At 41.8% G+C, this 13,002-nt stretch overlaps 1 protein-coding gene across 2 annotated transcripts in view; it reads right to left on the bottom strand.

The window, feature by feature from the left end:
- thada (THADA armadillo repeat containing) overlaps positions 1-13,002 on the bottom strand; it is a 76,242-nt gene that overhangs the window by 43,447 nt on the left and 19,793 nt on the right. For both annotated transcript variants that reach the window (XM_029521524.1, XM_029521525.1), the window contains exons 25-29: positions 11,489-11,611; positions 10,916-11,038; positions 10,382-10,473; positions 4,921-5,010; positions 1,505-1,636 (exon numbers count right to left, since the gene is read on the bottom strand). In XM_029521524.1, coding sequence (XP_029377384.1) covers positions 1,505-1,636; positions 4,921-5,010; positions 10,382-10,473; positions 10,916-11,038; positions 11,489-11,611 — 560 coding nt within the window. The remainder of the gene's footprint in view (positions 1-1,504; positions 1,637-4,920; positions 5,011-10,381; positions 10,474-10,915; positions 11,039-11,488; positions 11,612-13,002) is intronic.

Genomic DNA, 13,002 nt, shown 5'->3' with positions numbered 1-13,002 from the left:
CTACAGATGTCCCTGTGAGCTTTACTATCATCATATCTAGGTTTCCAACTGACCTTCCTCAAACTCCCTGATGCTCAGGCCTCACAGCTTGGCATGCAAACTGGTGGAAAACCCGCATCCTGAGGAGCACATGAAATTGTGTGGCAATACATCATCTAGTTGTTGAGAGACTCCAGCTAAAACAGCTTGTTTCACTCAGTGGTTGAGATATTTCACGCTGGACCAAAGTGGTGGAACAACCGAACACCGACCAGCAGACACTCATCCATGAAGTCCTGCTGCTGAAAACTACTTCAGGTTGAGCCAATTGAGCAGCAGACAAACGCTTCGTCTATATCAAATCCCCAAACAGCATTTAAACACAAAAGAACACAATACCATCACCACACGGGTGAGCAATACCCACATTCAAGAGCTGTTATCTCAAATGTTGGTGAAGCATTAAAACCTGCAGGTCTGAGTCTAAGCCCACCATTTCCTCCCACACACCATGCAACAGTTTGTCTAAACAAGTGATGTGATATATTTCACATCCAGTGGGAAGCGGACACCCATCATGTGCCCCCTTTGGCACAGACTGATTGAATGGATGTCCTCACAGGAGCAGTAAGACGTACAAGCTTATGTTCTGTTTGCAGGTGCAGCGCATGTAGATGAGCGTGTACCAAAAATATTTGTAGATCTCTCCATCAGAGGAATGTAAAAAATGAAGGTTGTGACCGCATTTTCCCAGTCGCCTGTGTGATTTGCTCTGCAGTAAACAGATAAAACCAGTCACAATCTAATCAACCACTGCAACACTGGACGGCACAAACAACAACACGAATCACTCTGGAGGCTCGCTTGGAATAGACTTGTGTTTTGTCTTAGTGTGAAAAAATTCCAAATTAGACAAAAAAAAAACCACTTGTATTTGCTTTTTGGCGTGATCATAAGACTAGACTATATAACGCAAAAGTGAGTTGGGTGATTGTGATGTTGGAGAAGGTATCAGGAATGATATAAGACATAGGTTTATATGAGAAATGCACCTGTGCAAGCACACAATCATGTTTAGACTGTAGGTGTTTTGTCTCTGTGACTGAAGCGTTCTATTCTTAGAATACGTTTTAATTCAAGGAAAAGTTTGTTTGAGAGGTTTTTTTTCTCATGGCTGAGAGAACAGGCACATGACTCTCCTGGGTTTGATGGCACATTTCCTCGATTCACTTTTTGTTTTTTTTATCTTTATATGAACAGCCATAGTATTTGCCTATTCATAGCTTCCCACATTCTCCATTTCTCTGCTACGTACTATCCAAGAGTTAGGAGTTCATATTGTTATTCAAGAACACATCATCCGTTCAATAAAGGAATGGAGTGATTTCACTTAATGAAAAATAAAGAGGGCATTCTTGATTTCCAGTTTGATTTTATAATTTTTAGATGAAAGAGAATATAATGATTTGATTCAGTCTGCGTTTGGCCGCTGTGCATGGAGGATATTTATACTTCTGACACCCACCTTATGATGAACGGCATGAATGGGCTAAGTCCCAGAGGTGAGGAGGAGCCATCCATGGGCGACGGGTAGAGTCGACTGAGCACCAGCAGCAGTAAGAACAGACTGGGGTGTAGCTTCACTTGACCACTGTCGCTGAAAACACACAAGAAAAGCCGGTGAAGGTTTACAGCTTGATGAAAGCACTGTTATAGTTGTTGCAGGCCATTTCTGTCAGACTGCTACCTTCACCTCCTTTATTGGTTATTAATAGACATAAGATCATATTTATGTCTTTATGTAAGCCTCCTCTGTGCATTGATTTTAATGGAATCTATAAAAGGGAAAACTTCAGCTTTTTTGGAAGGCCAAACATTTTTTTGGAGAGCTGGTTTTGGTTGACAAGACTCTATTTGGCTGCCACCTCTGTATCAGCTTGTTCACATTTGACTGCCTGAAATAACTTAACTCGGTTCAAGAATGTGACTTACCTGATATGTTCTATTATAAATTTTACAGGCTGTTTTTGATAGATTCGGCTGAAAAGAATAGCCTTTGTTGGTATGCTGTAGCCATAGCAGTGGGCGAGAAAAACAAATAGTTTGGATGCAGTTCTCATGCGTTGTTCATTTTCTGAAATGGGACTAAAGAGCAATATGAAAACCGCATACAATCACAATTCCAACACAGCCTAAATTCCTCTGGTGCTTTTATCTAAAAACCACCCACACTCCAACGCAGTCATCTCCTCGTCGGCCCTGGAGCCAAGCTTATTTGACCTCTCTTTTTGTTTTTTGTCCATCCAAATCTCATCATCACCATCTGAGTCAGAATGGAAACTGTTTTTCTGTGCCAGCAGTTTCACAATTTTTCTCTGATACACTCACGGAGAGGGAAGGAGGGAGGAAAGTTAAGAAAAAGAGAGTTCTTAGGATACTAGGAGGCATGACTGACTAAACTGTATGAATATCAGGTGTCTGTATGGCAGAAGGGCGCTGATTTCCCCTGCCTACACTTCTATTCCCTCAGCTGTCAGAGTCCAGCTCTTTGAGGGGTGAATACAGCAGAAATCAATTCAAAGGCTCTACTTTATGTTGGTGTTCATAAAACTTTAGCTGTGTATTCTTGGAAAATAATGGGAAAACAAAGTTTTATACCATAAGGAGCACTTGCACCTTGTGTGAGCCTACATGAGACAGCAGAATGTCCTGCAGGCGCCGTCATTAGTCATGAGGATCTCGCAGAAGAGGCGCTCACCAACAACAGACCCCCTGTGATAACATCTTGTGCTTTTCATTATTTCACTCGGCACGGATCCGTCCGCTGGGACGGCCGCAGATCTGCACGAAGGGAAATGTAATAGTGGCCCAATTAGTAACTGGTCTGATGTATTTAGTGTTACAGTTCAGTCGAGCCCAGCAGGACAGGATGTGATGTCAGAGATAGAGGGGGAGGGGGGAAAATATTGGGGAATTGTCGGGATACAGCTGGAGGCTGAAACTCTTGACAGGATGAAAAAGAGACCGTGGCATTTAATGGCACTCTTAAATTCCATGGTGAGGTCTTCCATGAATTTTCTGCCCTCTGTCCTTTAACTCCTCAATCATCTCCAGTATCTGCGCCTTTGATGAAAGGTTTATTTTTGTTTTACATGTTATCCAACAGACAAGAGAAACAGGACACTGACCTCAATTTGTTTTGTTTTCTTTTTTTTAGAGAGTGGCAAAAAGGACGAAGTAGCTGAGACATAAAAGAAGCTCTAGTATAAACTCAGCTTTTAACACAGCATTTAGTTTGCTCTCAGACAAATAAATTATCCACTTTGTTTAGGAAATTAGAGAAAAGCACTTGCGGTATGATATGATGAGTGTTTTCTTTGGAAGTGAAGGCAGGAGCTGATAAGACTGTTTAAATGTGGGTAGTGATCTGAAATAGCTCCACAGATAAACCGGTTTCAGTTTGCTACACTGAGATAATAAATTCAGATTTTTTTTATTTATGAATCTTTATGAAAAAAACACAACACTTTCCTGTTACTGAGAAGTAAATATCCTTATCTTTATCATATGTGCTCAGACTTACTGTGTAATATTCTCAAAGGCATTCCAGTTTAACTGCTGACACATGTATTATATTAACCTTCATGGTTATTAGAGATCATTGATACTTCACAGCTCACTGCTATGGTAAACTACAGTGAGTGACATAGTACAATATCTGTACGGCACTATACTATATTATTAACCCAACTATATGTCATATTGTACTATAATAAAACATTCACAATAATACAATATTCACTCTACTGTACACGATACTCCACCACACCACTGGATAAAACCAGGAGTAGAAATGATCTCAGTGTCACAAACACACAAACTCCTGAATCCTTTCTGGCAACAAATGGGTGTGGATGAGGAAGCAAACGTGAGCTGTGTTCATTTTGGCAGCTATTTTCAGATTTAATCACATGCATTCAATCCTCCATATTTTTAGTTGTGACATAACATGCTGAAAAAGTGTTGCCTCGCTACAAAGAAGCACAGAGTTGGAAACACGCTGCCTTTCTGGAGGTACACTACTTTACATGTTTTCCCCTTTGAAATGCTGGTTCCAACTGTGTATTACAACTATTTTTGGAGGCAGGATTGTTTTCTACTCACTCACTGGATGGAGTACATATTGGATAATGTATATACATGGGCTCTAAGTATAGATGTGCAGTTACAAATCTAATTTCTATAATTCTTTGTATACTGAAACCTATTTTGGGAATGTATTTGTAATGCAAGTTCCACAAAGCTGCTTTAAAACCACTAACAGCAGCTCTTCTGCTTCCTGTCCCGCTGTGCACCGCCACAGTACGGTGTGGATGGTCTGTTTGGGTGGCGCAGTGCACTTAGATGATGTGGGAATTCAGACAACCAAGATCTGGTTCCGTGGGAAATTTGCAAATCTTTTAACAAGGGTCGAAGGGAGTGAGGGGGAATTGTGTAAGAGCCAGTCTGAAAGAGCATTCAATTAACTGGATCCATATTAAGATAAGGTTGCCCGGGGAGCCGCTGACAACAGCAAATGCTTTTAAAAGGGGAGGCCAATGAACCTCAGTGGACTCAACTCCCTACTGCAACAAAACTAAACTAAGTCTTGACAAGACATTTACTTCATGTTGGTCGTAAAGTTTTGGAGTAAATAGTCTGTCAAATGTGCACAAGGAATCAATCCCAGGCAATGCTCCTTCATTAGAAGTAAGAGCTGAGTTTGTCACTTATTCCCTGACAAAAAGCTGCACTAACTTGTTCCGAGAATTAGTTCGACAAATTAAAAATCTGTCCGGGGGCTTAAATGTGAGTGAAATTAAAGCTTTAACAGGATCAAGAAAGTGTGAAAAGGCATGTGAAGGCTGAATGTGGTGTGTGTGGATCAAGGAACCGCCTCACCTGTCCACTGTGGCTGCAGCCTCCTCCAGCTGGGTCAGAAGAAACGGATAGAGAGCCGGGAAACGAGTGAAAAACTCCCGGCCCGTCATCCTAACAACAGAAGCAAAGAGTGAGGGACGGAGTGAGTATGTAAACAGTCAAAAGGGCCACAGACATCTCTGGGTTCCTAAACAGGTTGTTTTGTTTTTGTTAAGTGGTTATGGTAAAAGAGAGGTAACATTAAATTTTGGGTCTGAAAACAAAACCAAAGACTGTAACTAAAGATGGACGTAGCCTGTGACGTCTCACAAAGGTTTCTGAGGAATAGTTTTTAAAGCTCAGTGTGGGCTGCTCCACAGTCGCCATCTTGGCAGTGTCTGACCCCGCCAAAGTCATGGCTAATCTAAACAAAAGGCGAAGAGACGGGGCGAGCGTGGAGCCAAAGCTGCGCTCCATGCCAGTTTGAGGCAACTATACTTGTGAGCTAAAAATCCCGCCCCTCCCCTGCACAGTTACCACAAAGGGATTTTTGTGTTAACTCCTCAGAGGACATGCCTAATGTCTCATCTGAAAAAATTTACCATAACATTAAATATTCTACTTCTTACTGAACTACTGTCGTCAGATTTGATCGATCCTGACAACATGAACCGAAAACCCAACACTAGCACTCAGGATTTGATCCAAATGTGCTTGAATCAGGAAAAAGGCACCTTTTTATGTCCCTGAAAACTCAATAGAAAGAAAAATAATGTAACTGTTCAAGCTTTGGCAGATGATTTATGAAATGCAGGTCCCCATTACTATTTGAAAAAAGCCGACAAGGAACAGTGAGTTCAATATATTTTAAAAACGTCTTATTTAGTAAGGAAAATTAAGTGGTGACAGGCAGAAGGCAGGTGAGATGAAGTGGGTGCATAAATTCTTTTATGCAGCGAGAAATTAAATTTGCTCTTAAAAACAAAAGCCAATAATAAGAAAATGTATTAGATTAGTAGCAACCTGACTGTGTTGAAGTTTTCATCAAGTACTGTGCAAGAGCACGCCACATGACTGACTGCTTCTAGAAATTACTCAACCGGGAATAGAAATAATATGAAATGCGAGTGATTTCCAGTTAAATTTGAGTTTAGCCAAGCGTCCTGTGGTTCAAGGCTGCATCTGCTGCACTGATTCAAATACATCTGAAATTTAACATGTTCCTTCACCGACCATACCTCTGTGACATAACAACAAGGCAGCGTGTGTGTGTATGTCAATAAAATGTCAATAAAATGACAAACTTTATATTTAACCTTGGAGGCCTTGCACGCTGACACCGCCATTCAGCCTCAGGGCCAATAAAGTTCTTATTTAATTCTGTCTGTCTAAATTAAGAGGTCTGGTCTGCCAAGCCCATGAGCACACTGCCTCAGTCACTAATTCCTCTAATTCTTGACCGGCGCACAAAAACACAAACATTCTTGGATGTTAGCCGCAAGTGATTCATATGGTTTCAAAACCTTTTCAAACATGGTTTGTGTCGTCCTCCTCATCTCCTGGGACCCGACGAGCGCACACAGACAAAATGTGTCACCGACGGCACATACTTGCAAATGGAAACAGCTGCTATTGAACTTAATTCTTACTGCATACATGTGCAAATGAAGGACAGTGTGTGTTATATAAGAGTGTGTGCTGCGCTGCTCTGCTCTGCTCTGCTCTCTCTGATGAGAGTCTCCCAGTTCAACTGGCTGCCTGGAGGACAAAGGTCAAAGGTCGTGTGGGAACAGATTAGACGGGGTAAAAGGGGTGAGGGTTACCCAGGCGGAGCGAGAAGAGAGGAGGTGGTGTGAAACAGTCTGGTCATATTTGTTGGCTCAAAGCTCACGTAGGGGACACAATTGTTTTTAAACTGTGACTGTCCCAACTCCTGCATTTCCCCGTCTTGTTTAGTTCATAAGATATGTCATGTTGTGTTCATCTGTTGTCTTGTGTTTGCATCAACTAAAAATAAAGACAAATGTTCGAAGTCAAAATACAGAAACTCAGCAAATATCTTAGCACGGTTGTTATGACTGCGCTGCATTAGTTTTGTTGATTGTTTATTTCTTTCTCCATCTCTGTGTTACGAGACTAAGTGACGTACCGATGTGCATGTATGTCGCTGGCACTTGCTCCTGTCTGATATCAACCAGTTCTCAAACCACCAGGATGGCGCCGCCAAGCTGCACAGGGCAGAAACTCCAATCTGCCTCCTATTCACGAGCTTTAGTGAGACTTAGGAAGGCTGAGCTGTTGTTTGATCAACTTTCCTCCTGTTTTTGTTAGTCTAGAAGTTTCATTATTGCAGTCTATTTGTCATACTTGAGCAGGTTACGTCGGTGTTTTGTTTCCATGTATATTGTTTGCTTAAGGTTTTGGCCTTGGCCCACCCTGAAGCAGAAACTCTGGCCTCGTTCACATCACCTCAGTAATATTATTAGTATTCTGATCTGCCTCACAGCGTGAAGGTCTAAGGTTTTGGGGTCTTTCTGTGTGGAGTTTGGCCTTCCTGTGCTGGTTTCTCAAGGTGCTGCTACCTTCCAAAGACTTGAACATTAGGTTAACTGGTGCCTCTAAATTGCCCACAGGTGTTAAATTGAGTGTGAATTGTTGTTGTTAGCTGGGAATAGCTCCAGGCCCCTCATGACTTTATGAGGATCAGACGTATGGCTTATTATTCCTTATTCATCTAATTTAACAGCTGCACTGTAAATCCAGTTCCAATTGATCAGCATTAATGCTCTTATGATATCTTAAATAATAATTTATCTGCAAAATTTGTAGTTTTCTGATATTATTTATGTGCTTTTACCTGACTCTCTCTTTAAATGCACAATTTTCTGTTTTGTATTGGTATTTCTATCTAAGTAGCACAGCTGAGGTGTCTGTGAGCAAAGACATTCACTTTGTGAACTCAAACATTAGCTGCAATGATCAGAAGCACCACGATGGCACTGATTTGGACATTTCTGCACATGCAGTGCAGACATGAGATAAAGCGGGAGGAGTTAGTTGGAATGCAGAATGGATTTATCTAAACAGCGTTATTGGGTCAACATAGATGTACAGTCACAGAGGTCTGTGTGGAATGATGATCCAAAACCAAACAATATGTCTGGATTCAAGTAACTACAGAAAATACACAGCTGAAATTCCCAGACACAGCGAGAAGCTCAGTCTTCCCAAACATGCAAATAGACATAATGCTCATAATGTAAATAAACAGGTTTGCAAATGAGGGAGATATATGTTTATGTTGCAGCTTCAGTGGACCAAGAGACGCTGACATGCATAGAGCTAAATATTAGAGTGGACAAGCTGTCAGAAAACATTTTCTACTGCCAGAGATCATAACCATAAAATTGGGGTAATAACAGAGACCAGACTTACAACAGACTGAAGAAGACAAACTCTCAAAGGGCACAATAAATGAGCTGCAGCTTTCTTACAAACATACTCAGTTCTTCACACATTTCAGGTCAACAAAATGAGATTCACTTGTCACGACAACCCAAGTATCACAACAACACTACTGTGAACTAAAGATGTTGTTTGAAAAAAAGAAAGAAAAAAAAAAAGGGCAACATAAAGTCAAACTAAAATATAGGTTTGGGGTCAAATGCTGATTTTGTGTGCCATCATGCTCCCCAGCATTTATCACTATCTCTCCCACATGCACATAAAAATAAAGCCCACGCAGTAATAAGAAACAAGAAAGCAGCAGATGTGAGGAGGGGGAGATAACTGAGGTAGGGACAGCACTGAAAGCAAAAGTGAAAACAGACAAGATAAACAGAAGCAGCCTTGGCTTATAGAGGCCTTCAGAGAAGGAGCCAATAGAAGCACAATAAAACTGAACATCTTGGAGCAGTGACCAAACCGTGTGAGACTCTGTCCTGGTTTATCTGTGCTCAGTATAGACCTGTTCACGTTGACAGCGCATGCTAACATTTGCTCATCGGCACCAAACACAAAACTGAACAAACAAAAAAAGAAAGAAGTGAGACTCTTGCTGTTATTAATTTTTGGGCAAACTGAGAGAGATTCCACTGTGCAACACCTGCGGATAGGACAGAAGCTTCTTCCTGCAGAATCACATAAATTTGTCTGATTGTGTAATTATGAGCAACCTGGAGCATCCAACTCCTACTGCTCTACTCCACCAAACCTGGATGCAACAGATTATGAAATATATGCAGGGGAAAAAAGCAAGACCCTTTAAGCATATTCATTATCAAAGTTTCCACATTATTGAATAGTTTCTTGACAGGATGCTGGAAGCATGTTATAATTTAAGACTTTTTTTTTTTTTTTTATAGAAATCTCAATAACAAGTCCCAAGTTTCAAACAATCCTTGAGAACACATTAGGACAAACAACTGATAACCTTCTAGCTAGTTTGGACACAGTTTAAGGTCCAAAATGAGACATCCAGCGACTGACAGCTCAACCTGAAAAGTTATTCTTGGCCTCACGGAGAGAACATCCTGCACATGTAGGTGAGTGCTTTTGATGGCTTCACTTCTTCAACAAATTTGTCTTGAGAATGCGGGAGAACATCCCTGTCACTGAGTTTTTACTATCACATTTTAAGATTACGATGAGTTAAGGCTGGGGACTGGGGACAAAACTGCATTCCTTTGAGTTTATTTCCCATCTTTCCCATGACTTTGAATAATCCTGTTAAAGTAATTACCAGAATTTCAGTCTACATCAATGGCAACATGATTATTTATTAAATCTGTTTTCACAAACATGCCTCTGGAGATTCAATTGATTATTTTACTGCAAACACATGTTGTTGACGGATGAATCATCAGTCAATGTTTCCAACGGTCATTAAACCAGTCATGCAGATTTTTGTTTCTCCAAAGGATGCGCACACAATGCTGCTGTGTACTTCATCACATCATTCATAGTGCACCTTATCAATTGAAGCCAGATTTAGTGCACCACACTTTTGATGGTTCTGAGAGTTTTATAGAAGGTTAGTTATAACACTATTAGTTAAAGTGCAGCTCTTTCTTTCACTCTGGTCTAATTTCCATCTTGCTGGTACAGGAGCAGTGGAGATCTGCATCCCCACAAGCCAAAAAAAATAGCTGAGTGACGATTGTATTTTCAGTCAGAGTGCTTGTGCAACAGCGCCCCTCTGTGGTACAAAGAGCTCCCGTTCACATGTCTACCTTTATCTTGGTTTGGGAGCTTCAGATCTTACTCAGCAGCTTGCTTTCCTGCAAATTGGCTGACTGCAGATTTTGAAATCAGACAAAGTCATTTTGTCTGATTAAACAAAACTTGGAAAATTACTCACAGCTGATTTATCATCAAAGCAAGTGAAACTATAGAGGTGAGAGGGGCTGTGACCTCCTGCTGCTAACTAGATTTTACTAGTTATTTTCCAATACTTAGAAACTCTGTGGTGTGTGGTTGTGTTAGAGAGGGAGACGGATCAAACCTGTTCTTTTTTGAGTGCTCGTCTTTCCCTTTCTTCACTCCAAAGATCCTTGTGATCAGTGTGCTGAAGAGAAGAGTGGAGGAGTTCCTCACCTGGGACAGAGGAAAAAAAAAAAAAAAAGACAAGACAAAGCGTGTCAACTTCCAGCTAAGACATGCTGATCAGGATTTCTATGCCCTGGAAAAGACTACAATGGGCATTGAACTCCAGGTCGCATGACTCTCAGATATACACTCAGATATTTATCAGCCCCGGCTCCTGTCGGCGCTGATGTAAACACAACACCTGAGCAAAGACATTAATTTTCACCTCTTTCCCTGCTGTGAAGTCCTTCAGAGCGCAGACACTGTAAACACATCTGTCCAGCACATAACAGAGCAAGTGTTGATTTAACTTTGTCATCTTTTTGCAGGCTACAGTTTGCGGTGGTGTTTCGTGGAGTGGAAACAACAACAAAAGCACCTCAGAGCTTGTTGGAAAAAGACATTTTTACACCTGCTTAGTGATGAACAAAAGGCGGAAGTTGAAACTCACTGCCCAGACAGGGGAGATGAATCCCAGCACAGCAGCCTGCATCCCATCTGAGACAAAGGGGATGATGTTTTCCCCCAGACGTGTGTCCCTGTACAGAGCCCTGAGGATGTTCAGAGCATGGACCTGTGGTGCGGCAGAATGAAAATAACATTAAAAACCACGATACTGCCCATGACCACAAGACCACTGCTTTCATTTAAGCCTTAGCTGATGGCAAAAAGCGATTTGATGAACCAGGACAGTCCTCAGAGTCTAATGTGACCTTCACAAGGTAACAAATTTACCAACAGCAGCCAAGATTCTGCAGGATTTGTCTATAATTCCTAATTTTTTAGAGCGGTGTTATCCACCTTCATTATAGTGAGCATGAATTAGCTTCTTTGTGCAATATTCATTAAAACTGAATCAGGAAAAGCTTTTTATATTTGGCAGGGTTTTATATTTTTACTCCGGCTTCAAACATGACAAACCACGCACACTGCATTTAGGGCGACCCAGCTGCAGAAACAGCAAACATTTATTTATTCAAAACAATTCTCCTTTGTCAAGCAATGAGCTGCTGGGCGATCATACCTGAGGGACGGTGGAGCTGTCAGTGTTCCTGTCTGCAGATGGCATGGCCAGGGTGATCAGCTCTCTCATGGTCATCTTCAGCAAACTGCAGCTGGACGACTTGGGCTCGGAGGAGAGCAGAGCCTGTGGATGTCAGAGGAAGAACACTGGACATGTATTCAGAGTGAAAAATAAAACAAGCTGTTAGTGACAGATGCAACACATCAGTTCTCAAGGACCAGGACCTGATACAGACAGAGTCAGAAACAGGATGTGCTTATTTTCCCATGTGGGAGCTTGTTGCTCATGTATATACTGTGATCAGCCATTACATTATGACCACAGGTGATGTGAATAATGTTGATTATCTGGTCACCTAGGCTCCTGTCAGTAAGTGGGATATGTTTGGCTGCAAGTATACAATTTCGTCCTGAAGTTGATGTTGAAGCAGAAAAAATGTTCAAGTCTGAGTGACTTCGACAAGGACCAAACTGCAATATGTAGACGACTGAGTCGGAGCATTTATAAAACTGCAGCTCTGAGGGATGTTCCTGCTCTGAAGGGGTCAAGACCTGCCAATTCACCACTTTTAGTAAACAGTATCCCCTAAGGGCAGCAGCCTCTTTCTCTACACTTCAAAAATGGTTCACAAATGATTTGAAGAACAACAACCGGTTCAAGGTGCTGACTTGGACTCAAATTCCCCAGATTTCGATCCAATCCAGCATCTGTGGGAAAATCCATTGAGGGCCAAACTTGCAACTTCCAAAACTTAGGCCTGCTGCTTACTTTTTTTAGTGCCAAGAAGATATTGCAAATCATCTTCAGAAAAACACAGAAACACAGGAACACTCCACAGGAGTCCAGGCCTTGATGGGTCATGGCTGTTATATTGGCAAAATGGAGACCTACTAAACATCAGCCAGGTGGTCATAATGTTATGGCTGACGAGGTGAGTTCATTAATCAATTAGATGATTTATTGGCAGTTGCATAAAGAACTATAAATCAATAGTGTCTGCACTGAAATATTTACAGCAGTAGAATCTCTAAACTGAACAGAACTGTGTCCACTACCAAAGAAACACTGATCTTTAACTTAAAGGCGCAGCCATTACATAAGTTTGTCTTTACTGACGGCTTCGCTGAATGACGTAGGTATGTGCCCTGAGTGGGAGTTGGGAATGTGGGAGAAAGGAGGTGACAGTACTTGGCGGCTGTGAGAGGAAGGAGTTATCTTACTGTGGGAGCTGATGGGAACCAGCTGTGTGTCTGGTCGGGGTTATGGTTAAGAGTTACGCCTGGGAGGGATAAAGAGATGGAGGATGGAGGTACAGTCTGGCTGCTATGAACTCTTGGTGGCGGGGGATAGAGGAAGGTAAGAGGAAGAGGAGGGCTAGTCCAGATCCTGTGAAGTCTGTCCCAGGTTGGTCCAGGCCAGCGTGAGGTCAGTGAAGCAGCCAGCCTTCCTGGAGGCGACTCCATCTTTGTGTGTGCAGGAATGTAGCCCAAAGCTCTGCCAACATGCAAATCTTC

The sequence above is a fragment of the Echeneis naucrates genome, chromosome 15 (assembly GCF_900963305.1).
Source record: "Echeneis naucrates chromosome 15, fEcheNa1.1, whole genome shotgun sequence".
NCBI classification, from domain to species: domain Eukaryota; kingdom Metazoa; phylum Chordata; class Actinopteri; order Carangiformes; family Echeneidae; genus Echeneis; species Echeneis naucrates.
The sequence above is the reverse complement of the archived record's forward strand: the minus strand, read 5'-3'. Positions and strand labels throughout refer to the sequence as shown.